This window comes from Rhinatrema bivittatum, chromosome 1 (genome assembly GCF_901001135.1).
Source record: "Rhinatrema bivittatum chromosome 1, aRhiBiv1.1, whole genome shotgun sequence".
Taxonomy (NCBI): domain Eukaryota; kingdom Metazoa; phylum Chordata; class Amphibia; order Gymnophiona; family Rhinatrematidae; genus Rhinatrema; species Rhinatrema bivittatum.
In genome coordinates, this window is record NC_042615.1 from 540,623,542 (window position 1) to 540,648,882 (window position 25,341).

The window sequence follows — 25,341 nt, forward strand, 5'->3', positions numbered from 1 at the left end:
TCAGCCATCTCTTCTCCAAGCTGAACAGCCCTAACCTCTTTTTTCTTTCCTCAAGGGGAGCTGTTCCATCCCCTTTATTATTTTGGTTGCCCTTCTCTCTACCTTCTCCATCACAACTATATCTTTTTTTGAGATGCGGTGACCAGAATTGTACACAGTATTCAAGGTGTGGTCTTACCATGGAGTGATATAGAGACATTATGAAATTTTCAGTTTTATTCATTATTCCCTTCCTAATAATTCCTAATATTCTGTTGGCTTTTTTGACTGCCGCAGCACACTGAGCCGATGATTTCAATGTATTATCCACCATGATGCCTAGATCTCTTTCCTGGGTGGTAGCTCCTAATATGGAACCTAACATCGTGTAACTATAGCATGGGTTATTTTTCCCTATATGCATCACCTTGCACTTATCCACATTAAATGTCATCTGCCATTTGGTTGCCCAATTTTCCAGTCTCACAAGGTCCTCCTGCAATTTATCACAATCTGACTGTGATTTAACTACTCTGAATAATTTTGTATCATCTGCAAATTTGATACCTCAATCGTCATATTCCTTTCCAGATCATTTATAAATATATTGAAAAGCATGGGTCCCAGTAGAGATCCCAAGGCACTACACTGCCCACCCCCTCCACTGAGAAAATTGTCCATTTAATCCTACTCTCTGTTTCCTGTCTTTTAGCCAGTTTGTAATCCACGAAAGGATGTCACCACCTATCCCATGATTTTTTACTTTTCCTAAAGCCGTTCATGAGGAACTTTATCAAATGCCTTCTGAAAATCAAAATACACTACATCTACTGGTTCACCTTATTTACATGTTTATTAACCCCTTCAAAAAAGTGAAGCAGATTTGTGAGGCAAGACTTGCCTTGGGTAAAGCCATGCTGACTTTGTTCCATTGAACCATGTCTTTCTATATGTTCTGTGTTTTTTATCTTTAGAACACTTTCTACTATATTTCCTGGCACTGAAGTCAGGCTAACTGATCTGTAGTTTCTCGGATCACCCCTGGAGCCCTTTTCAAATATTGGAGTTACATTAGCCACCCTCCAGTCTTCAGGTACAATGGATGATTTTGAGAGGTTACAAATTTTTACTAATAGATCTGAAATTTCATTTTTTAGTTCCTTCAATAAAGGCTAATGGTGCCACAGAACCGATGTAGGAGCGGTGGAGCTCATGTGTCGCGCGAGCAGCTCAGGCAGAGTTGATGAGCGACCTCTAGGTCTCCATGGAGAGGTCAGTTCTGGCAGGGCTGCCTCAGGGACGAAGATGCAAACTTAGGGACATCTAGTCCAGTTTATTTACTACTCTTCAGTTTGACAAACAGCCTACCACATCTTCTAGGTACACCATGATTTGGTTTAGTTCATCTGAATCAATACCCATGAAAACCTTCTCCGGAATGGGTATCTCCCCAACATCCTCTTCATTAAACAGTAAACACCAAAGCAAAGAAATTGTTCAATCTTTCCATGATGGCCTTATCTTCTCTAAGTGTCCCTTTAACCCTTGATCATCTAACAGTCCAACTGACTCCCTTACAGGCTTTCTGCTTTGGATATATTTAAAATGTTCTTACTGTGAGTTTTTGCCTCTATGGCCAACTTCTTTTCAAATTCTGTCTTAGCCTGTCTTATCAATGTCTTACATTTAACTTGCCAATGCTTACGCTTTATCCTGTTTTCTTCTGTTGGATCCTTCTTCCAATTTTTGAATGAAGATCTTTTGGTTAAAGTTGCCTTGTTCACCTCGCCTTTAAACCATGCCGGTAATCGTTTTGCCTTCCTTCCACCTTTCTTAATTTAGGAATTCTTATGAACAGTGCTTAACACCCCACTCTGAAATACAGCTTCCCCATTGGTGCTAAGTTCTAGCCTCATACTTTCGATTTTGTTGGTTTTATGAGCAATTGACAAAGACTGTCAGCTCTCCCAGCTATTAGGGGTTATTCTGTAAGTAGTAACAGCATAGAGAGTGAAGGAAAGTAAAGACATAAAAGGAACTGTTGGTGATTTTTAAATCCAGAGATATTATGATTATATGTAAATATCTTTACTAAATGTGGACCTTACTTCCCATATCCCTGACATCATATTAAAGTTTCATCCCTGAGTAACCAGGTCAGTGTGCAATTTAGTGTGAGAACCCATACCATGAAGACTGTCACTTAACGATAGTCCCGGATATAAAATTACAATTCAGTTGATCCTGATTATTTACTGATTATGGAGAACAATACATCTTCTTAGGGCAAAGGCATTTGACATACTCTTTTAGTGCATGATCAACTGATTCCTTCAAAGAAGCCACAAAGGAACAGCATCAATGAATACCTAAGAGTTTCACAATGTTTGGGTGGTCAAATTCTGCCATCAGTGCTGCTTCTCTCTGGAAGTCTGCTTGCATGTCAGCTGAGGCTTCTTCTTTAAGCATTTTAACTGCCACCATAGTAAATGGTTCATATGGAAGCAGTCCCGGAGCCCTGGAGTAAGATAAACAAACAAAACAATATGTAATGTGCTACTGAAGGAACTGAATATTGCAGCATGTCATTCTTGTTCAGCACTAATGACTAAGAGAGAATGTATTTTGTTATGCCTTGCGACATGGTTTATGAAACATTCCATTTATGAAACATGCCCCGATATCTCCCAGTGACTTTGACTTCACAAATGTGAACATCCCAAAATGGATTGTGTTCCAAATGAGTCCAAATGGCATGCTGAAGTTGGTGGAGCCTCAATTACTCCACCCATTAAAGAAAAATAATAAGCCTTCCATGGCAACAGGCCAGTTCAACCCTGCTTGTTTACTGCAGGATCATTACAACTACAGCCATCTGTCAACATTTTTGGCAATGTCAGAAAAATTAAACATATGTACTTTGTTTAAAATTTCATCAGGGAAAAAAAAAAGACTATGCTGGGTGCAAAAATGTAGAGAGAGTTTATTCCAGAGGTCACGCTGACTTCCTTCACTACATTTCCCTTTATTCTGCCCAGCAGATTTTTGTCCATCAAGCGGGCACTTAACATACTGCAGGCTCTGCTAAGGGTTGCTCTTCCCCACTTAAAACCCAGGCCAGAATGTCACCTATGCCTCACACTCCATGTCTCATGTATCTCTAGTAAAGAGTGTTTAGGGTCGACTTGTTTTAGATTATAAACCCATTAAGATTCATTTTAGAAAATTATACCTGTCATGTCACTAAATCCCACATAATTATAGTAAGCAATGTTCCCTGTAAGCCGTGTATGTGTGTGTGTGTATGCACACTTAGATTGAGAAACGAGTTCACATCGGAAAATGTAGCACGCACAAGGAAAGGAAAATAGAATGGCGTTTAAAAGAAAACTGTGCACAAATTAGTGCATTACATTGCACAAAAGAACTTTTTTTTTTTGCATACACAGGCCACAAAAATTTAGAAGCAACATAAAGTAAGATATTCGTAAAACAAAAATCTATTTGAGCAGTGGTAGAAGAAACAGAAGCTAGTGCCAAGCTTATTCCACAATGTAAAATAACATAAGATAAAAAAATCCACCTGGTATACTCTTCCTGCCTGCTATAAGTAGCTATTGGATATCAGTATTAGAGTGCAGAAATTTTTTGCCCATTTTTTTTCCAGTGGTCTAAATCTATCTCATCCTATTACTTGATGTATTGCCATATTATGTATGTATTTATAGCACCCATAGAAAAAGAATTGCATAATGTAAAGGTTGGTAATCTTATTTTCCAGAATTTAAGCATCAGAAAGATTCTATCATGCTCTACTCATTCCCTATACAACATTTGGCAGTGTTTGCATGCTGTAGGGCAGCTCCTGAACTTACTATTCATCAAAATGCATTATGGTGTTAATGCATGTGATAATGTGTTAATGCCATACCGCATGCATTATTGTTCATAATGCACGGCATGAATGCTAATTTTTTGGAGGGGCAGGATCAGGGAGGAGTTTGGATAGGATTTAGTAAAATGAGGGGTGTTATCGTACCATGTGATAACATAATGCATGCTATTGCACGGTTTTAACTACACCTTTTTTCCTGGCATTAGGCTGTGCAATATGCCCAAAATGGTCATAATACAGTTTGCAATAAATTTTTGGAATTGCATTTTGGCTATTTCTGGGCTTGGAGAGGGGGAGAGAGAGCAAGAGAGAGAGAGCGCCTCTGGGGAGGGCCTCACTGTCTGCACCTATTTATATCTCTATAGGAAGCCCATCTGATAGGTCGAGGTGAGGTGTTGGTGGTGGTTTAGGGTTTAGGGGCCAGTTTCACATGTAGAGTGAGACGTACGAACAGCACAGTACACCTTATCAAGCTAGGGTGAGAGAACATAATAGAAATTTCATCTTTATGAGACTTTCCTCACTCCAAATGATATCAAATCTTCACCAAGGTATACTGTGCTGTTCGTACATCTCATGCAACATGCAAAACTGGCCCCTAAACCCTAAACCACCACCAACACCTCACCTTGACCTTTTAGATGGGCCTCCCATAGAGATATAAATAGGTACAGACAGTGAGACCCTCTTCAGAGGCTTTCTCTCTCTCTCTGCTCCCCCCCTCCGCAATACTGCATCATGTGGTAACGCAAAGATTTCCATAAACATGCACCTTTTTGTTATTGATGTATTAGTAATACTTTTTGATGTATCAAGCTATTAGACAGAGAATATTGGGTTAAATTCAGTCTTTAGGTTTGGATCTTCACTAGGGGTAGATTTTTAAAAACAGCGCGGTCGCGTACTTTTGTTTGCGCAGCAGGCGCAAACAAAAGTACGCTGGATTTTATAAGATACGCGCATAGCCGCGCGTATCCTCTAAAATCCTGGATCGGCGCACGCAAGGCTGCCGATTTTGGGCAGCCGGCCGCGCCAAGCCGCACAGCCTGCCTCCGTTCCCTCCCCTCACAGTCCCCTCCCTTCCTCTACCTAACCCACCCCCCCCCCGGCCCTATCTAAACCCCCCCCCTTACCTTTGTCCGTAGATTTACGCCTGCGAGAAGCAGGCGTAAATCTACGCGTGCCAGCGGACTGCTGGCGCGCCGTCCTTCGACCCGGGGGCTGGTCCGGAGGCCTGCACCACGCCCCCAGGCTGGCGCCATGCCCCCGGTCCTGCCCCTGAAATGCCGCGCTCCGCCCCTGAAACGCAGCGTCATCGGGTCCCGCCCCCGACACGCCCCCTTCCAAAAACCCCGGGACCTACACGTGTCCCGGGGCTCTGCTCGCGCCAGCGGCCTATGGAAAATAGGCGCGCCGGCGCGCAAGGCCCTGCTCGCGTAAATCCGGGCGGATTTACGCGAGCAAGGCTTTTAAAATCCGCCAGTAGGTGAATTGCAGACAAATACCAGTTTTTTGCAAACTCTACTGCCATTAAAGAGGATATTCAAATATTTTTCCATGTACCTTGTCGCACTCAGAACATTATTTGGAAGAGAGTAAAATGAGATATTTGAAACACACAGGAGGCAGAGTCAGCTTACACCCTTCCCTGATAAGTTCTACTCTGCCTGGGCTCCCATCTCCAAAAGGTTAGTCACTAACCTAGCTATGCAGCTTTTATTCACTCCCCAGCAACTTCTACCCCAAATAGGTTTACTGCATCCATTACAAGCAGTAGCAAATCTATCCAACCTCCCTTTTGCCCATGCCATTCCCATGACTTCCTATCAGAAAAAACTATAATTTTTTATTTGATTTAAGTTCACTCAGATTATTGTATTTTGAAAGAAAAGAAAATCAGAAGATGTACAACAACATACTGCACCATTTATAATAAGAACAGAACAATGACCTGGAATGACCTGTCAAGCAGGCTGAATATAAGTATTTTAAATAAATAAATAAACAAGGCTGTGCGGTTCACAATACAAACATATGAGAATAAAACAAAAAGCAAAAGGCACCTATTCCAAATGAAGAACAGCTCCCATCAGTTCCCATGCATCATCAAAAACTTCACACAATTCTTCCTTCCTGCTATTACTGCATCATATCTATATGTCACATACATTAGGCTCCACCAGTAATTAAAACTAAGCAATCTGCATGATTTCCAGTTATCTAACACTACTTTAAGAACTTAAGATAACAATGTGTGTCTATCGATTTCTTGTATAAAAAAGACCACTTGATAGAATAACTTAAGGGGTCATTTATCAAACTGTTATATGGCGTTTTTGCATGCAAAGAACACCTTTAATGCATAATACAATGCAAATTAGAAAAAGGGGAGGAGTTTGGGGCCAGCCTCATGATTTCTGAAGCTTTATTGCACAGCTTTATGTACTCTTTTTTCATTTGCATAAATGTCTTGTGATGTTTTCCCAAATGCCATTTTTAATTCCTGGAGAGTGCGAGAGAGAGCACCTAGCTATAATGCCCTCATACCAGGTAGGTATTTATACCCCTATATGAGGCCTACCTAGTCACTTGAGGTGAGGTTTAGGTATTAGTGTAATGGTTTAGGGGCCACTTTGACATGAGAGAACATTGCACAAATCTCATCTTTGTGGGAGTTTCCTCACTCCAAAGGTTATCAAATCTTCACAAAAGAGCACTGTTCTGTTCATACGTCTCACTTTGAATGTCAAAGTGGCCCCTAAACTCCTACACTAACACCTAAACCTCACCTCGAGTGACTAGGTAGGCCTCATATAGGGGTATAAATGCCTACCTGGTATGATGGCATTATGACTAGGCGCTCTCTCTCTCTCTTCTTGTAGAAGGGCCCTGATAGCTAGGCTGGATCTCCAGCAGCTTAAAATAGTCCCCCCAGTGGTTGTATGTAGGAAATACAACAATACTGTTTGTGGTAATACCTATGCAAAGCACTAAGGGGCGGATTTTAAGAGCCCTGCTCGCGTAAATCCGCCCGGATTTATGCGAGCAGGGCCCTGCGCGCCGGTAAGCCTATTTTACATAGGCCTACCGGCGCGCGCAGACCCCGGGACTCGCGTACGTCCCGGGGTTTTCGGAGGGGGGCGTGTCGGGGGCGGGCCCGGTCGTCGCGGCGTTTCGGGGGCGTGTCGGGAGCGTTTTGGGGGCGGGTACGGGGGGCGTGGCTACGGCCCGGGGCGGTCCGGGGGGCGTGGCCGCGCCCTCCGTACCCGCCCCCAGGTCGCGGCCCGGCGCGCAGGAGGCCCGCTGGCGCGCGGGGATTTACGTCTCCCTCCGGGAGGCGTAAATCCCCCGACAAAGGTAAGGGGATGGTTTAGACAGGGCCGGGCGGGTGGGTTAGGTAGGGGAAGGGAGGGGAAGGTGAGGGGAGGGCAAAGGAAAGTTCCCTCCGAGGCCGCTCCGATTTCGGAGCGGCCTTGGAGGGAACGGGTTAGGCAGCGCGGCTCGGCGCGCGCCGGCTATACAAAATCAATAGCCTTGCGCGCGCCGATCCAGGGATTTTAGTGGATACGCGTGGCTCCGCGCGTATCTACTAAAATCCAGCGTACTTTTGCTTGAGTCTGATGCGCAAGCAAAAGTAGGCTGATTGCGCTTCTTTTAAAATCTACCCCTAAGGTAGCATACTTTGCAATAAACTGCTATAGCCATAAAACACACCCCTTTTCCTATTGCAGGCAATATTTAGTGCATTTTGATAAATCCAGGCCTTAATTTGTATGTAATTGGCTGTCTTACTTTCAGCAATAGAAAATAGATGAAAAAGAGGTCTTCATACACAGCTACCAGTCAACTTACTAATGAGATCGGTACCCCAATATAATAATGGAACTCACTGTCATAGCAACAGTCACTTTCAAATTAAAAAATATTCTCATCTAAAGAGTCTTTCCTTTTTTTTATATAGGTAAGTGTTTTTAAAATGTACTTATCAATGTTGTGACTTCTTGCTGTGTTTCCTTCTAGGAAATATCTTCCAAGAAACATTGTGGTATGGACAATAAATTAATACAGTGATTCTTGGAGAACATTTCGCAGAAGGAAACAGCAAGAAATCTTAACATTGATAAGTTATTTTTAAATGCATTTATATAAAAAAAAGCAAAATTCTATTTAGAAAAGAAAAATGCTCATTTTGAAAGTGACTTGCGACAAAGATGAGTTTGGGTTTGGGGCATTGGTAAGTTTGCTGGTAGCGGCTCTCGGTTTTTACATATGTGAGCATATATGTGTGCACATGGACTTGTATTTTATAACCCATGCTTTTTTGTAGTTTAGAACAGAAAACTGCCCTATACCTCTGTTTTCAGTTCGAGCCAATTAAAAATTGAGTTCTCAATATTCCCATCTAATTTCTGGCCAGAATATTAGTATATTCTTTCAGTTGAACCTCCTGTGATTGCTGAATACTTTACTTGGACTCCTCTGCAGTTCTGATGATTGATGAATGCAGTTATAGATGCTTGGGGAATAATTCCAGCACTCTAAATGGATCCAGGATCAACTTGCCTCACAGAGATGTCAGCAAAATCTAATCAAAATGAAATAAACAATCCCTCTCTATTCTGAATAAAATTGAGGCAAATCTTCCAAAAAACTCCCTTACTCTTGCTAGGAGCCTATTGAATGAGGAAGCCAATTAACAATCTCCTTAAAGCAAAAAACAAACAACTTTTGTCTTTTTCTGTTTCCACTCAGACAAAAGGCTGAGATACTGGATTTACATAATTTTCTCCCATTTTCTTTCTTTTTCTCACTCTTTTTTTTAGCTCTGCCTCTCTTTCAGGCCAACGCAATCCCAACATGCTAAAAATGTGCTTCTAAACTGGATGCACTTTTTTAATGCACACACAATCACCTCTTCTGGGTGCTCGATGCAATAGCCAAATGAGCCGCCACGCTAAAAAGGATGCACTAGAGATAAATTGTGCTGGCATTCATTTTTGAGTGTAAAAACATACGTGTCCAGCATGCAGTAACATTATATATTGCGTGTACTAGCTAATAGCCTCATCAACATGCTTTTACATGTGATGAGCACTATTAGCTTTGAGCTTGTTTGGATGTGCGTTTTGGTTGCATTAATCCCAGTATGGCACTGGGCATAAGTCTAGTGTGTCTAAAACGCATGTCCAATCGCACATTCAGCAGCTCGCTGACCTTAGCATCCGATATTGCATCGGCCTGTCTTTTAACCTCTTTTTTTTCAGAGAGGCAGCCATGATCGGTCAGTCTCATCAGCCTTCGATCCCCTGTCTCTCCTTGGCTCCAGACAGGTATCTCCCACCCATGCTCTGATACAAACGCCTACAGTTGACCAATTAAAAAATGAAAACAGGAAAGATGGTTCATTTGGAGACCTATAAGGAGCAGGTTACAGTAGTCTAAGTGGGAGGTGATGAGAGTCAACAAGGTTTCAAGTAGTGTGTCAGAAAGGATAGCAAAATTTGGTGATGTTATAGAGAAAGGAATGATACATTTTAGCAGTGTTTAGCATGTAACACAGAGAAGTATTTATTAATTTTAATTCTTCAGCACCAAGGATTAATGCAAGGACAAATGGTTGCTTGAAACAGTTCTTTGAAAATCTTTCTTTGTTAGTTACAAAGGAAATGTAAGTGCTAAATGGTAGGACAGCACATGTTTGTCTTGAAAAACAACAAAAGGGCCATTAACACTTGTTTATGAGGCTGGTATACTTCTTTCAAGTTTCTGGCTTTTTTGACTAGAAACCAGTGCTGTATTATTTGCTAGACTACACTGCCACCAAATGGATATTAATGGAAAGGGGGGATATTAGAATTTATTATAATTAACTTTTCTTGATCAGTCTCTGAGATACTATTTTATTTTAAATAGGTCAGTTGTAGGCTTTAACATCAGGGATTAGGCAAGTGATGCATTATATATATTCATTGCTCTAGCCAATAAAAGGGCAAGGAACAGAATATTAATGAGACTTCTTAATTAAGAATAAAAGGTAAGACTGTTTTTGTTTGAGAAACAGAGAGGGAGAGGAAGAGATACAGGAATATAGTCATGAGGTAAGACTTTAACTGAAGCTTCCACTTGCTTCTGATAACAAAGGAAAAGCAGTTAATTATTATGAAGAAAATTACTTATCCAGTACTACTGAGACAGTTGCGGATTATTTGTAGCAAGGGCAAGAAAAGTAATTATTAGATATTTCCTGAGTTTTATTTCATGATAGTAAACAGTATTTATATGGAGGTCAATATTCAGCCGAATAAACTTATCCGGCTATTTTAGCTGAATGTCAGTGATGCTGCTGCACTAGTGAATAAACTTAGCTATCTTATTTTCAGCCTTATCTGGCTTAGGGGGTTATTTTCCAAGTCGCGTTATGGCCTTTTCACATGCATTAAGGCATTTTCGCATGCGAACAACACCTTAACGCATGTGAAAAGCACCATAACACAACGTGTGATGCTAATTTGGAAAAGGGAGAGGAGTTTGGGGTGGGATTTCTGTCACAGTGGGCTGGCTTCACAGTTTGCAAAGCCATATTGCACAGTTTTAATGCCAGAAATAACTACACCTTTTTCATTGGTGTTAAGCTGTGTGATATGGCTATATTGCATTTTGTGATCTTTTCGCAAATAGCATTTTGGGTATTTTAAGAGAGAGAGAGGTATATACCCTCCCCCCAAGACCTTCCCAAGCCCTGTACCCCTTTAGAAATAAGAGAGATGTTTGCTTCCTGTTATCTCTCCCAACATGGTCAAAACCACTAGTTCAGCACCACCTGGAGCTTCAACTGCTTGTAGGTCAAAGCGTGAAGCAGCACTGAGCTGGAGTCAATTTAACAGCAAGTGGACAAGAAATAAGCAATTCTGCCAGGTGGAAAGGGAAAGCTTGAGTCCAGAGGAGATTAGAGAAGCCCAAATGATCTTGTCTAGAGTCTCTAGACAACCCAAATTTGGACTGTGAACTTCAGAAAGACAGGCAGGATTGGAAGAAACAAATGGTACAATGTACACAACACTCCCTTCCAGGCCAAAAAAGAGAAAAGCCACAAAAAAAGCATTTGTTAAATACTGCAGAACAAAGAATAAACCACCTAAGTAATGGAAGGACCATCCCATCATCCATCCCACTCCTGCAAGCATTCGGCCTTTTCTACCACACAGTCATACTGATATAGACAGATATAGTGCTTTACATGGGGATCGATAATGTTAAACTCAGTTAACATCATCCATTAAAGTGCAAAAATGTAATTAAATAGTAATACCCTTATTAATGGCCACTGCTAACAAAGTGTACAATAATCATGTGCATTCGTTGCTCCATTCATTTGATTCATTTTTGCGGGATGCATATTTATTTTTATTTATTTATTTGTGTTTTTTCTATACCGGCATTCACGGAGTTCGTATCATGTCGGTTTACATAAAACAAGGGGTGAGCAATACATAACTATAACTTGAGCGTATACATTACAACTTATAACAACTTATAACAAATTACTGATGAATGGATATTGGGCATGCAGAAATGAATGGTTTGCATATATGATTGTGCCAGGTACATACATGTACAACATGAATTTCTGTGCGTCCACTATTCATTCATCAGATATGTGCATACCACCAAAACAAATGTGCACACATACTGACATGGAGGCCAAAGAGTAATTGTTACCACTCTCCCTTATCTCTTCTCTAAAGTTTACATTTTAAAGTCACCATAAAGCTCAACTGTGCCTAAGCAGCACAAACAGATCTGGGCTCTGTAAATCTGAGTTACCTGGTGGTGTTTCCTTTCTGTGCTTTGGACCCATGCAATGGGAAGTCATGTTCCATGCAAGGGAAGTCATGTTCTGTTTTGGTGTTACCTGAGTAGTGTATGTTAAGTTACTTATTTTTATATTATTTCCTCTGTGTATCCTTCCTTTGCATTCTTTGCTCATGCATCTTAATGTAATTTTAAACTCCTAGTATCTGAGTTTCTTCCAATGTTTTCTCTTTTCCTGATTACCCAAAGAAGCCATTCCAAAGGGTTAGTGTCTTACTGACTAAACATGTCACTCAAGGATGCCTGCATCCATTTATTCACTGGACATGTGTTGTGGTTGGTTGGCTGGCCTGGACAGAGGGAATACTATCCGGGTGGTGCCATGAGATGGCAGGTCAGGACTAGGGCCGATCTTCCTAGCCAGCCCACTTCCCTGCAGGTTGATAGGGATGTGCAGACCAAAAGTTTATGTTCATAAGTCCATAAGTCGAAAGGGGGGGGTCAATTTCGGTCAATATGGACATATGGAGAATTCCATAAGTTGAGTCTATGTCCATACATGCACCGATTCCCTAAATAAAAATTTAAACCCCTCACCCTCCTTAATAGGGATGTGAATCGTGTCCTCGATCGTCTTAACGATCGATTTCGGCTGGGAGGGGGAGGGAATCGTATTGTTGCCGTTTGGGGGGGTAAAATATCGTGAAAAATCGTGAAAAATCGTGAAAAATCTAAAAATCTAAAAATCGCAAAACCGGCACATTAAAACCCCCTAAAACCCACCCCCGACCCTTTAAATTAAATCCCCCACCCTCCCGAACCCCCCCCAAATGAGTTAAATAACCTGCGGGTCCAGCGGCGGTCCGGATCGGCAGCGGTCCGGAACGGGCTCCTGCTCCTGAATCTTGTTGTCTTCAGCCGGCGCCATTTTCCAAAATGGCGCCGAAAAATGGCGGCGGCCATAGACGAACACGATTGGACGGCAGGAGGTCCTTCCGGACCCCCGCTGGACTTTTGGCAAGTCTCGTGGGGGTCAGGAGGCCCCCCACAAGCTGGCCAAAAGTTCCTGGAGGTCCAGCGGGGGTCAGGGAGCGATTTCCCGCCGCGAATCGTTTTCGTACGGAAAATGGCGCCGGCAGGAGATCGACTGCAGGAGGTCGTTCAGCGAGGCGCCGGAACCCTCGCTGAACGACCTCCTGCAGTCGATCTCCTGCCGGCGCCATTTTCCGTACGAAAACGATTCGCGGCGGGAAATCGCTCCCTGACCCCCGCTGGACCTCCAGGAACTTTTGGCCAGCTTGTGGGGGGCCTCCTGACCCCCACGAGACTTGCCAAAAGTCCAGCGGGGGTCCGGAAGGACCTCCTGCCGTCCAATCGTGTTCGTCTATGGCCGCCGCCATTTTTCGGCGCCATTTTCCAAAATGGCGCCGGCTGAAGACAACAAGATTCAGGAGCAGGAGCCCATTCCGGACCGCTGCCGTTCCGGACCGCTGCTGGACCCGCAGGTTATTTAACTCATTTGGGGGGGGTTCGGGAGGGTGGGGGATTTAATTTAAAGGGTCGGGGGTGGGTTTTAGGGGGTTTTAGTGTGCCGGCTCACGATTCTAACGATTTATCGTTATAAATCGTTAGAATCTCTATTGTATTGTGTTCCATAACGGTTTAAGACGATATTAAAATTATCGGACGATAATTTTAATCGTCCTAAAACGATTCACATCCCTACTCCTTAATCCCACCCCAAGACTTACCAAAACTCCCTGGTGGTCTAGCGGGGAGTCAGGATGCCATTTCTGTACTCCTTTGTGAGGAGCACGTGACGTCGGCGTCACGTCGTAGTGACGCGGACGTCACGTGATTCCCCGCACGTTCGCTCCGGGACCCTCGTTGGACCCAAAAGGAACTTTTGGGCCAGCTTGGGGGGGCCTCCTGACCCCCTGACCCTCCTGACCCCCTGACCTCCTTGACCCCCCCAAGCTGGCCAAAAGTTCCTTTTGGGTCCAACGAGGGTCCCGGAGCGAACGCGCGGGGAATCACGTGACGTCCGCTTCACTCCAACGTGACGCCGACGTCACGTGCTCCTCGCAAAGGAGTACAGAAATGGCGTCCTGACTCCCCGCTAGACCACCAGGGAGTTTTGGTAAGTCTTGGGGGGGGGGGGGATTAAGGAGGGTGAGGGGTTTAAATTTTTATTTAGGATCAACAATCGCGATTTCCAACGTATTCAACATAGCTATGTTGAATAAGTTGGAAATCCGATCGTTTTCGCCTCATCACTTTTTTAAGTTAAAAAAAAAAAAAAAGTTGCGTTTTACCTATAAGTTCAAAACGAATGTACACCCCTACAGGTTGAGCCCTTTGGATTTGGGGGCCAGTAGGACTTGTCTGTGGTACCAGTACATAGTGGTGAGTGCTGGCAAGGGGAGCAGCTGATACTGGAACAGAGCGCTGATAAGAACTGGATCTTGACTGCAGGCAAGGACTGGAACTAGAACTTGAGCACAGGCAAAGACTGGAACTGGAGGTTGAATTCAGGCAAGGACAAGAACTGAGGTTGGAGTTCAGGCAGGCTGGAATTGAGGCTTGAGTGCAAGCAAGGCAAGACAGGACAAGAACTGGACTGACAAGGACAGGAGACATAGAACAAGGAACACCGAACATAAAGGCCCGAGGGCACACTGGGCTAAGGAGTTCTAGATAAGTCTAGATAGGCCACAAGAGCTAGAAAAGGCCAATATAGGCCACAAGACTAGGCAAGGAGCAATAAGGCTGATGGCCACAAGGGAAGGCAAGGAACGAGAAGGTGAGATGACCACAAGGCAAAGCAAGGCAAGAAGCAAGAAGGCTGGATGGCCACAAGACAAGGCAAGGAGTCAGGGCAAGGAGCCAAGGCAGACTTGATAAGAAGACATCGAAGCAGGGATCAGCAGGGTTTTGTAGTGCTGAGGCTTGGGTATGGTGCAGGCAAGGAGAAGGAGCTTGGCAAGGCTGGCGACAAGGTTCACTGAAGGCTTCTGATGGCTTAGAGATTGCACCACAAGCTCAGTTGAATGAGCTGTGAGGAGCTGATATGGATAGCACGGAATGGAGCTCCAAGGAGACCTCTGCTGGCAGGGAGGCGTCACAGTCAGGTACATTGAGGCTACATAGCAGATGAAATTATGACAAGGTAAAGAGATGTCCCCTATTGCCTTTTTTCCTGCTTCCTACCTGATACTTTCTGTGTCACCTGTGAGCCATCTGGTTTACATTTTTCTCTCCTTTAATCTTGCTGTCATATGATTATTCTAAATCTCTAGAAGCAGCAGGAGGAAGAAGAAGCCTCCTAGAAGTAAAAGGCTTCCCTACATTTAAATGCTTCATAATCCTGGGATTTTTTTATCTACCTACTTCCAAGATAGGGAGAAATCTTTTCCTTGGTGTCCATTGTGGATTTTCCTAGGCTTAGTAGCATGTGTACATGAATGATGTCTGAATGCAGAAGTGTGAGAATATGTATACAGAATAGGTCCAGGCAGGATAATCTTATGAGAGCGATTGTGAAAGAGAGATAGGAATGAGGAGGAGAGGGAGACATAAGTGGATAATGTGTTGAGATGGTGTACAATAGGTAAGGAATAGCAAAGCCACTTTTCAACAGAATCTGCGGCCATTGTGGCACTCTCTTCAATAAAAGTCAAAAAAGACTGCCATTGTGGCACTCTCTTCAATAAAAGTCAAAAAAGACTCCAAAAGGGACTTATTTGCAACTTTTCCCCAAAGACTTGTTTTCTGATTCCATCCCAGTGGAATCAGCAAAGAAGGACTTAATGTGGAGGAGTAGCCTAGTGGATAGAGGAACAGGCTGAAAACCAGAGAAGCTAGGGTTCAGATCCTGCTTCTCCCAGTGACCTTGGGAAAACCACTTAACTGATCATTGCCTCAGGTACCAATTTAGTAATCTAAAAGGGGAAGACCTTCTGTATTTGAATTGTAACTTGCCTCAAGGAGAGTTTTGGAAAGGTCCCATGATTTTCTATAAAAGAAAAAGAAAACAAAAAAATACGTTTTCTCCTATAGGAAACAATGGAATCTATACAGCCAAAAAGGAGGATGCTTGGATTTACTCCACTGAGCAGAAGTAAATATATTCAGGGTAGAGGTCTCAGGGAGGTGAATAAAATCTGCCTACCTGGGTGGATTAATAAGTTCCTTGGGACAGAAGCAGAGACAGAGGGAAACTCAATAATGATGAGTAAAAGCAGGTTCAGTCTCTTGCAAGCTCAGAATATTTTTATTTGGGTCTTTATAAATAACTTTTGAAGTATATGAAAACACACTAATAGTGGCCGAGTGTCCCCTTGTGAGTAGATATGTTCAGCTGTATAGGTATTAGGCTTTTGAATATTTTAGGAATATATATGGCATGTTCTTATTCATTTTTATATGCTATGGAATTATATGCTGGTTTTTATTGGTACTTTTTGTATGTTACTTTTTCTGAATGTATATTTTTTATGTAATGCATTGTAATTCATTTAGAATGAAATTCTTTTTTTGGAAATGCAGAATATAAGCTAATAAATCAAATGCATTGAATCAAACCAGTGGTTATTCAGTGGCTACTCACCTCCTACAAGCTAAATTCATTAAGTATGAATTGATCCCATAAGGATTTACCTTGCCTGAAAGACCCTTCCAAAGGCTCCTTCCCCAATATCTCTCACATATTCAATATTATTTCTTGGATACTCCAGGCAGAGAAGTTTGGTGTTAAGAAGTGGCACACGCTGGTACATGGGGTTCGGATGGAGTCTGTCTAGCAATAGCTCTGATGGAAGGGCTGTGAGTGTTGGAATTTCAGCTTCCCTGTAAATAAAAAAAAAAAATGGAGAGCTAATGCTTTAGTGAGGCAACATGCTCACTCTGTCACAATAAGTAACAATGTAATCCCATTCCCTGAGAACTAGTCTCATTCTTGTGACAATGTACCACATAAAACCTTTACTTAAAAAAAAACCCTGATTATCCATCTATAGCAACACAGTTGCAAAACACAGTGGATCAAAACGAATGAAAAAATAATAAAACTGGTGAAACGTAGGCAATCATAACCAGAGGCAGTTATGCCAAACACTTGCAACCATCTCTTTTTCCTTAATGTGATCTCCAGCTATGGCGACATAGTGAGGGCAAAAGTAGCGCTGGCGCCATTTTGAATATTGGCAATATGGCCCGCGTGCAGGAGGTCGCTCCCGGACCCCCGCTGGACTTTTGGCAAGTCGTGGGGGTCAGGAGGCCCCCCCAAGCTGGCCAAAAGTCCCTGGGGGTCCAGCGGGGGTCCGGGAGCGATCTCCTGCACTCGTGACGTCGGGTGACAGGAACCAAAATGGCGCCGGCGCTACCTTTGCCCTGTCATATGGTAAGGGCAAAGGGCCACTGGAACCATTTCTTTTAACGCAGCCGTGGCCCGAGAGCAGGAGATCGCGCCGGGGACCCCCCCCCCCCCACTGGACCCCAGGTAATTTAAAACATTTTGGGGGGTTCGGGAGGGTGGGGGATTTATTTTAAAGGGTCGGGTTGGGTTTTAGGGTGCCGGTTTTCCCGCCCTCCCCTGATTTACGATTTTTTACGATTTATAAAAAACAAAAACCATGACGATTAGATTTCCCTCCCCCCCAGCCAAAATCGATTGTTAAGACGATCAATCACCCGATTCACATCCCTAATTTTAAGAGCATGCCCAGAAATTGTAACTCGGGTGAGTTGTTTTTCAGTGACCAGAATCTTTTGCTTTTCCCTCTTCCTCCTTGACGAAGCAGGAAACATTTAAGGAAAAGGTCCGACTGATTCTACTGAGCTCTACCAGCAAACCGTGAACAGCAGCTGTCTAGTGAGGCGTGATACACCAAGGCTCCAACGCCTCCCCATTTAAAAAAAAAATGAAGAAGAATTAAAAGCTGTGAAAATGCAAGATATCAGTAACTTAATATAAAATAACCTTATAGGTTTTTTTTAAGTATTTCTCTTTCTACTCTACCGTGCTAATAGTATCCTATTGAATATCAGTAAAATAAGTCTTCTTGTTCCAGCTAGTCTTGCAAGCATAATCCTTTCTTATTTGAACCTAGAATTATGATTGTATCTTTGTTACTTTATGCTACAAACTTGCTCATAAATTTTCAAAGGCTCTCACATTTTTCTTTCACATCGTATGGGTATGATGGAGAGATATAAACCCATAAAAAAAAATGCACTCTTTATTTGACTTTAAAAACAGTTGCAGCACAGTTCCTTCCAAGAGGTGCCAGCGAAGTCCTTGAAAATAAGTTTGGACAAACCTAGAAAACCCAGCTTGGAAACAACCGTACAATACAGCCTGTGCGGCTTCTTTCTGTGCCCAAGACATCGTGAGCCTTTACCTGTTTATGTTCTTCCACTGTTTTTGTCTCCGGCAACAAACGAGGGCCATAACGATAAGGAACGCTACGCCAGCAAAACTTGAGACGATGGAAATAACAACTGTCATGGAGTGGGCTGGCGAGAAGGAAGACGATGAAGGCGAGCTGGGCATCTCAAAATTTGCTTTTACTGTTACTAAAGAAGACGCTATGGTAAAAAGAAAAGAGAGTTAGGTTTATTCATGGAATATTAACCAATAAGACAGGTATAGACTTATATTGTGGACTGGCTATATAGTATAAGGATTCATGCACTGCGCTCCGAAATCTGTTGATCTTGGTATGAAGCCCCCTATTGCCTACTCACTGCATGAACTTCAATGCAGGATTAATAGGGGCATGCACAGAAACAGCTTTCATTTTGTGTCGTCATTTCGTTTGCCATTTGGTTTGGTTTCACACATTAGATCATTTATTTCACCATGAGGAAGACGGTGCCCAAATCCTTAACAAGGAGGCTCAGGAGCATCCCCACTGCTTCCTGCATCCCATGGAGCTGCTGCCCGCCCTTCTCATATCAGTTAAAATGCCCCACTATTTTCATGTATCTCTCTATCAGATTTTGCAGGACAAAACTGCCACTCTCCTCATCCCCTGCATGCCAAGGTCATCTCTTCTGTCAGGTGTAGCAAGTGCAGAAAGCATCAGATCCGCTTGTGGCCCCCATTGACTTTTACCCTGATCATGCTGCTGCCACCGTCTCTAACAATAAAAAAGGAAAAGTCCTATCTGACTGGCTTAGCCAGCCTTCTGTCATTCTCCTGATTACCTCTAAGATATGAGCCAAGATATGGCTCTGGTCCATCACCTAACTGATGCACCCCCACTAAAGCCACTGCCTGATACATCTTGTCCAGCTGCCACCAGTCTGCTGTCAGGGAGAGGCATGCATGCATGCATGGCCTTCTGGCTAGTCCAGATGTCACTGGTAAAATGGATTCTACTCCCCTCCACCTTGGATGGCCATAGCTGCATCCGATGATGGTACCGATTGCACAGAAATGTTTTCTCCTCATGTGGTAGCAGCTGCAGCGACATAGGCTAGTGGAATTTCTCAGACTTTGCCAGCAGCCGCAGAAAACAGTCCACGACAACAGTGATAGAAAAGCTGACAGTTTCTCAGGTCTTGCCCGTGGAAGAGGAGCCAGCTAGATCCAACGCTGCTGCAAAGAGCTGCCGGCAGGGAGGCCAGGACTCACCAGCAGAAGATCAAGCAGATTCACAAGGTGGGGCGAGGGAAAGTGAAGAGAGGAGTGAGATGGAGAGTCAGTGGGAAGGGAAAGGAAGGAAAGGAGTGACAAGCGAGGAGAGGATGAGAGGAAAGATAAGGGAAGGGAGCGAATGAGAGTGAGAGGGGAATATGAGAGAGAGGGAAGGGAAGGAAAAGGGAGGGAGGGAAGTAAGTGGGCGGAGAGAAAGCGAAGAGGGTGAGATGAGGAAAAGAGCACCACATGGATCTGATGAAGGGGGGAGGCAGGGGACTGGATTCCTGGGAGTGTGGCAAGGTTGCCAACTTTTAAGAAATATTGAGGCCAATTTTCTAAAAAGCGTACAATAATATCTTATCTAGTTAACTTTAAACATTAAGGATATTCAGCAGGATAAACAACATCCCATTGAATTATCCAGAAACATTTAGCCAGATAACTTTAAATCTAACAGGCTGTCTTTGAATATCCCCAATTAGGTTCAAAGTTATCCGATTAAAGGTAGCTGGATAACTTTAGGATTAAATAGCTAGATTCGAAAGAATATAGCTGGTGAAACAGCAATCTCATTAAAAACAAAAATTGTCATCTGGACCTGGTGGCTCAATTCCCACAGCTCCACGTGATGTCTGAAAAATGGGCCTTGCTGGCCTAAGCCTCCTCTCCAACCCGTCAATCCCCCAAGCAAAATATTTAAAGATGGAACAATTCTGGGTTCCTCTCCCACTGCCACTCCAACCCTAGCTCTGCCTCCTTAATCACCTTATCAAACACCTTTCTGCTGCCATGATTGCAGTATGCTCATACTGGCGCTATCAGAGTAGTATTCGACCTTCAAACCTGTGAATTCTTGCAGGATCCCCTCTCTTAGGGTTGGAATTGGGGGTGCTCTTGTACCCGGCAGTGTCCATTACAACCTCGATGGTTATGCAATTCCCTCCTGTAGGTTAAATGTTTACCAGGTTCTTCAGCTGGTAAGACTACAACCTGATTCTATCAGAGAAGAATGAAAGGACTTGGATGTTATAATCCACCTTTGAGACAAAATGGCCTGGCTAATAAATAAAGTCAGTGTAGTACAGAGAGCATTCCAGAATTTACAGGATGATCTTCGCCACCGACAAAGACCATAGCTGTTCCGGAGGTGTTGCTTGTTCATGGCAAAGGCAAGGAAAAGCCATGTTGAATAGCCAGCTTCAATGTCTGGCCCAGAACTCAGTCTGTTGGTGGCAGGGATACTAGACAGAACAATAAAAGGCTATACTCTAATGATGGCCTACATCTTTCAATGTCTGTTAAAAAAATAAAATCTTAACTAAGAAATTCACATCATATATTGGCAGATGTTTTAAACCAGAGGAGAAGAGTGGCAAACAAAAGCCCATGGTCTTGGGAAGTCCTCCCCAAAAAGCAAAGAGAGACTGTGGAGGAAGTAATGAATTCATTAGGCTATTCTTGAACAACAGGGTAAAAGAAGTGAGTAGGTACATGTTATATAGAGTATAAGCAATTAACAAAGTGCTATCTTATACTAGTATGACTACAAATGCTCATAGCCTGGCAATAAGATACCAGACCTGTGAGCCCTAATAGTGGAGGTGAAACTGGACATGGTTTCAGTCACATAAATATGGGTCAATGAGTCACATGAATGGGCTACTTCCATACCTGGCTATAGTCTGCTAAGGAAAGATAAGGATGGCTGAAAAGGGGATGGAGAAGCTCGTTTTGTAAAAAGTGACTGAAATGTAGGCGGCAAAGAAAAAGAGGAGGCACTTTATGCTATCTTGGAAAGAGGCAATGATACTTCCATCTACATTGGTGCAGTCTACAGATCTCTGAGCCAGAAAGACGACCTGGACAAAGAGCTGAGTGAAGACATTCCAAAAATAAGCAGGAAGGGGAAAGTTCCATTAGTAGGAGATTTCAACCTGCCAGAAGTAAACTGGAGTATCCCATCTGCTAAACTGGAGAGAAGTAGAGAGATTGTAGATGCTTTCCTAGGAGCTGTGATGGAACACACAAGAGAAGAGGGTGATATTTCACCAGGTACTTACAAATGAAGGCAGTGTCTCACTTACCTGGGTAGGTGCCCTCTTGAGCACCAGCGACCATCAGGTGGTCTGGTTTGATGTAATGGCCAAGGTGAAGAGGAATCTGACAAAGCTCAAATTCCTGAGTTTCAGTCATACTGACTTTGGTCCAATGGGCAAGGATCTTAAGGTGCTGTTTGGTGGGAGGAGATGGGAAAGTGGAAGAAGAGTGGGACAAACTAAAGGGAGTCATAGAAATGGCAACAAATGTTTATGTGAAAAAAAACATTAGAGATATGTTTCTCCAAAGGTGTGGTTGAATAAATAAAGACAAAAAGATTGGCATTCAAAAAGTTCAAATGTTCTCAAAAATAACACCAGAAAGAAAATCTGCTGAAGTTGAAGGAGACAAAGAGAAAATAGGATGGCAAAAGCAGAAGAAAAGAGAGCTAAAGAAATAAAGCAACGTGAAAGACATTTTTCAGGTAAGCTGGAGTAAGTAGGAAGATCACAGGCAGAATAGTAAGGTTGAAAGGTGAGAAAGGGCAATGCATGGAGAGAGATAAGGACAAAGCAGAAATGCTAAACAAATATTTCTGTTCAATATTCACTAAAAAAGACTTGGGACAAGAATGATGGATTGTTGGCAAGAGTAGATATGGAAGTGGTAAGATACGACCCAATTACAGAAGAGAGCTTCTGTATGGAATTAGCAAAACTGAAAGCGGACAAAGCCTTCTCCTAGGGGAATTCTGCATAAAAAACTTTAAAAATTATGTGCAAAAATGTTTAAACTTTTGCACATATTTTAAAATTCTGCAGACTTTACTTGTTCAGATAACAGAATATAATCACTACCTTGAGTAATAAATTATAATGCAATGCAGAAAAAAGTTTTTATATAAAGATGTAGGTTTTTAAATTTTTTGTGCAAAATTTTCCTATTACCTAGCCTGGCTCTCCAGATTGCTCTTGCTGTCCCCGAGGCTCAATGACCCTCCCCAGTTCTCTTCCACTTATGGCTTGAACCTCTTCCCCATGCTTGATCTCTTCTACCCTTCAGGTTAATCCCCCTCTATGCTCTTTGTCTCCTTCTTCTAAAGTTGATGTCACCAGGCTGAACCCAACCCTCAGTTTTCTCTCATGTCCCCCACTTCCCAGGAAGTCTTAGCTCACTCTCTCTGCTTCCACCTCAGGCTTGACCCTTTCTCCTCAGTTCTCTTTCTCCCCACCCCAAGCAAGACTCCCACCTTTCTCTCTTCCCCTCTCCACCTAGGCATGATTCCTCTTCTCCTCCAGATATCTCTCTGCTCCCCCTTCTAGCAAGACCCTCTCTTTCTGCCCCTAACAAGGCTTGAACACCTCCTCAACTCTTTCTCTGCTCCCCCCAGTTCTCTCCCTGGACCCCAAAAAGACCTCCTAGCTGTCTCTTCAGCTGCCCTCCCCGAGGCCTGACTCTTCAGGGGCAGACCAAGAGAAAGCTAACCCCTTCCCTGGTTCTCTCCCCTCACCCAAGCAAGACCCCTAGATCCTCCCCCCACTTAAGCTTCTGTCTGCCATCCTCTCCTTCAGCAACACCCCAGTTCTCTCCTACCTTCCCCCAAACCCGCTGTCTACGTCTCTCATTCAGGCTATACTGGGCCCACCACTGATCCCTCCTTTGTTTGGGTTATGCAGGCCAAGCCTGTGCTGCAGACTCAACTCTTCCAATCTGTATGGACTAAGGCCGACTCTTCCAACTGTCTTCTGGTCCATGTAGGCCAGCCTTCTGCTGTTCCTTTCTCATTTCCAGCTGACAGACACTATTCCTTCCTCTCTTCCCAGTCCAAGGCTATGGCTGCTGCTTCCTGATCCTCATACCTAATTCTGTTGGGAAAATGCAGAATTCTGCGCAACTGCACAATGCAGAATTCCCCCAGGAATAAGAGCCATGGGGCTGGATAAGATGCATCCTAAGATATTAAAGGAACTCAAAGAAGTTTATTTATTTATTTGTTTGTTTATGTATTTATTTGTTTATTTATTTACTTATTTATTTAAACCATTTTATATACTGTCATCCTATATAATGATCACAATGGTTTACAGAGGTAACATTCATAACTATTAATCAACAAATCTTGACGGTTTACATAGGTATTATTCATTAGCAGTGATTAACATATCTCAAATGAAATGATATGTTACAATACCTATTATATAGCTTACTAAAGATCTAAAAGACTTAAGGCAAGTAATACAGGAAAATAATATAACAAATTTCACATAATTGTCTGTATATTGCTTTACGATTCTTAGGTTCTCTCATAATGTTTTATTCCTCTTGCTTCAATTAATATCACTCGTCTATCTTGTTATTGTACTTCTTTACTTTCTAATGTTTTTAAGTTAGGTTATATGCAATTTTAACAGCCATGTTTTTAGCTCACATTTAAATCTCTTTCTATCTGGTATCACACATAACATCTTAGGTAGAGAATTCCAAAGCTTTGGACCTGCTAAGGAGAACGCATGATCTCTTACTTGTGTCAGATGTGTACTCCGAATAGTCGGATCGGTCAATTGTCCTTTATTTTGAGACTTAGTGTTCGCTGAGATGTGTATAATTGTAATGTTACACCTACCATTCCAGTGTTACTAGAATGAATGATTTTGAATATTAACGCTAATACTTTCTAATCGAGTTGGGATTGTACAGGCAGCCAGTGCAGAGAGATCAGTGATGGCATAATGTGATCAAATTTCCTAGTTCCTAATAAAAGCCTAGCTGAGGCATTTTGTAATAGTTGTAATGGTTTCAAGAGGCATGCGGGAAGACTGAGTAATAGAGAATTACAGTAGTCTATAACTGAAAAAATAAGAGTTTGCAATACAGTATGAAAATGTTCAAAAGTTAGTATAGGTTTCAACCGATGTAATATACGTAACTTGGCGTAGCCTGTATTAATTAATTTATTGATATGCTTAGCTGGATGCCTAAATTCCATACTTGGTTTGTGGGAGTAATTTGAAAAGTACCCAAGTCTAGAACTGGAGGTTTAACTTTAGAAGGATTTCTACTTAACCAAATGACTTCAGTCTTTCTAGGTTTTAATGTTAGTTTAAGATGAGTTAGTTCTTGCTGTATTGCTTTCATATAGGTTGATAGTGTCGATATTGTATTTTCAAATGATTTAGTGAATGGTATGTACAATTCTAAGTCATCAGTATACAAGAAGAAAGACATTTCTAATTCCACCAGTAATTTGCACAGTGGGAACATATAAATATTGAATAGTGTTTCCGAGAGGGCTGAACCTTGAGGACACCTGTATCAATTTAGAAATTATCAGATATGTGATTGCCCTATTTGACTTGGAAAGTCATATTAGATAGGAAGGAAGAAAACCATCTGAGAACATTACCTTCGATCCCACTTTTGCTCAGCTGATAGCATAACAGGGTATGGTCCACATTGTCAAATGCGGATGTTAAATCAATTAACATAAGAAAATAAGATTCATCAGAATCAAACCCTCCATAAAACAGAGTCTATTAAGGAGTTGAACGATGTTACCTAAATTCAAACTGATTAGGGAAAAGAATATCTTGGTCTTCCAAGTGATTCACAAGTTGAGATAACACAGCTTTTTCCAATAGTTTTGAGAGAAAAGACAAGTTGGATATGGGTCTGTAGTTGTCCCAGTCATCAATTCTACCGGTTTTATTTTTCAGAATCGGCTTTAACACAGCTTGCTTTAACCAAGATGGTACAATTCCTTCTGTGAGAGAGAGATTAATGAAGGTTGTGATTGTCAGAGTGATTACACTGTGTATGTTTTTCAAGGAACTGGCTGGAATCGGATCACATGGGTGAATAGCAGGGTTAATTTTGGCAATAATTTGAATAATTTCAAGATTAGTTACTATGTCAAACATAGTCCACTTAACCAGGACATGTGAATCTTCAGGGGCTCTTGTGTGAAAACAGATAG

General features: G+C 42.5%; 1 protein-coding gene across 2 annotated transcripts in view; it reads right to left on the reverse strand.

Annotated features, from left to right (window-relative positions):
* The window catches only part of MUSK (muscle associated receptor tyrosine kinase), a 235,091-nt gene that overhangs the window by 13,902 nt on the left and 195,848 nt on the right, over window positions 1–25,341 (reverse strand). For both annotated transcript variants that reach the window (XM_029614825.1, XM_029614815.1), the window contains exons 14-16: window positions 18,088–18,274; window positions 16,346–16,534; window positions 2,349–2,497 (exon numbers count right to left, since the gene is read on the reverse strand). In XM_029614825.1, coding sequence (XP_029470685.1) covers window positions 2,349–2,497; window positions 16,346–16,534; window positions 18,088–18,274 — 525 coding nt within the window. The remainder of the gene's footprint in view (window positions 1–2,348; window positions 2,498–16,345; window positions 16,535–18,087; window positions 18,275–25,341) is intronic.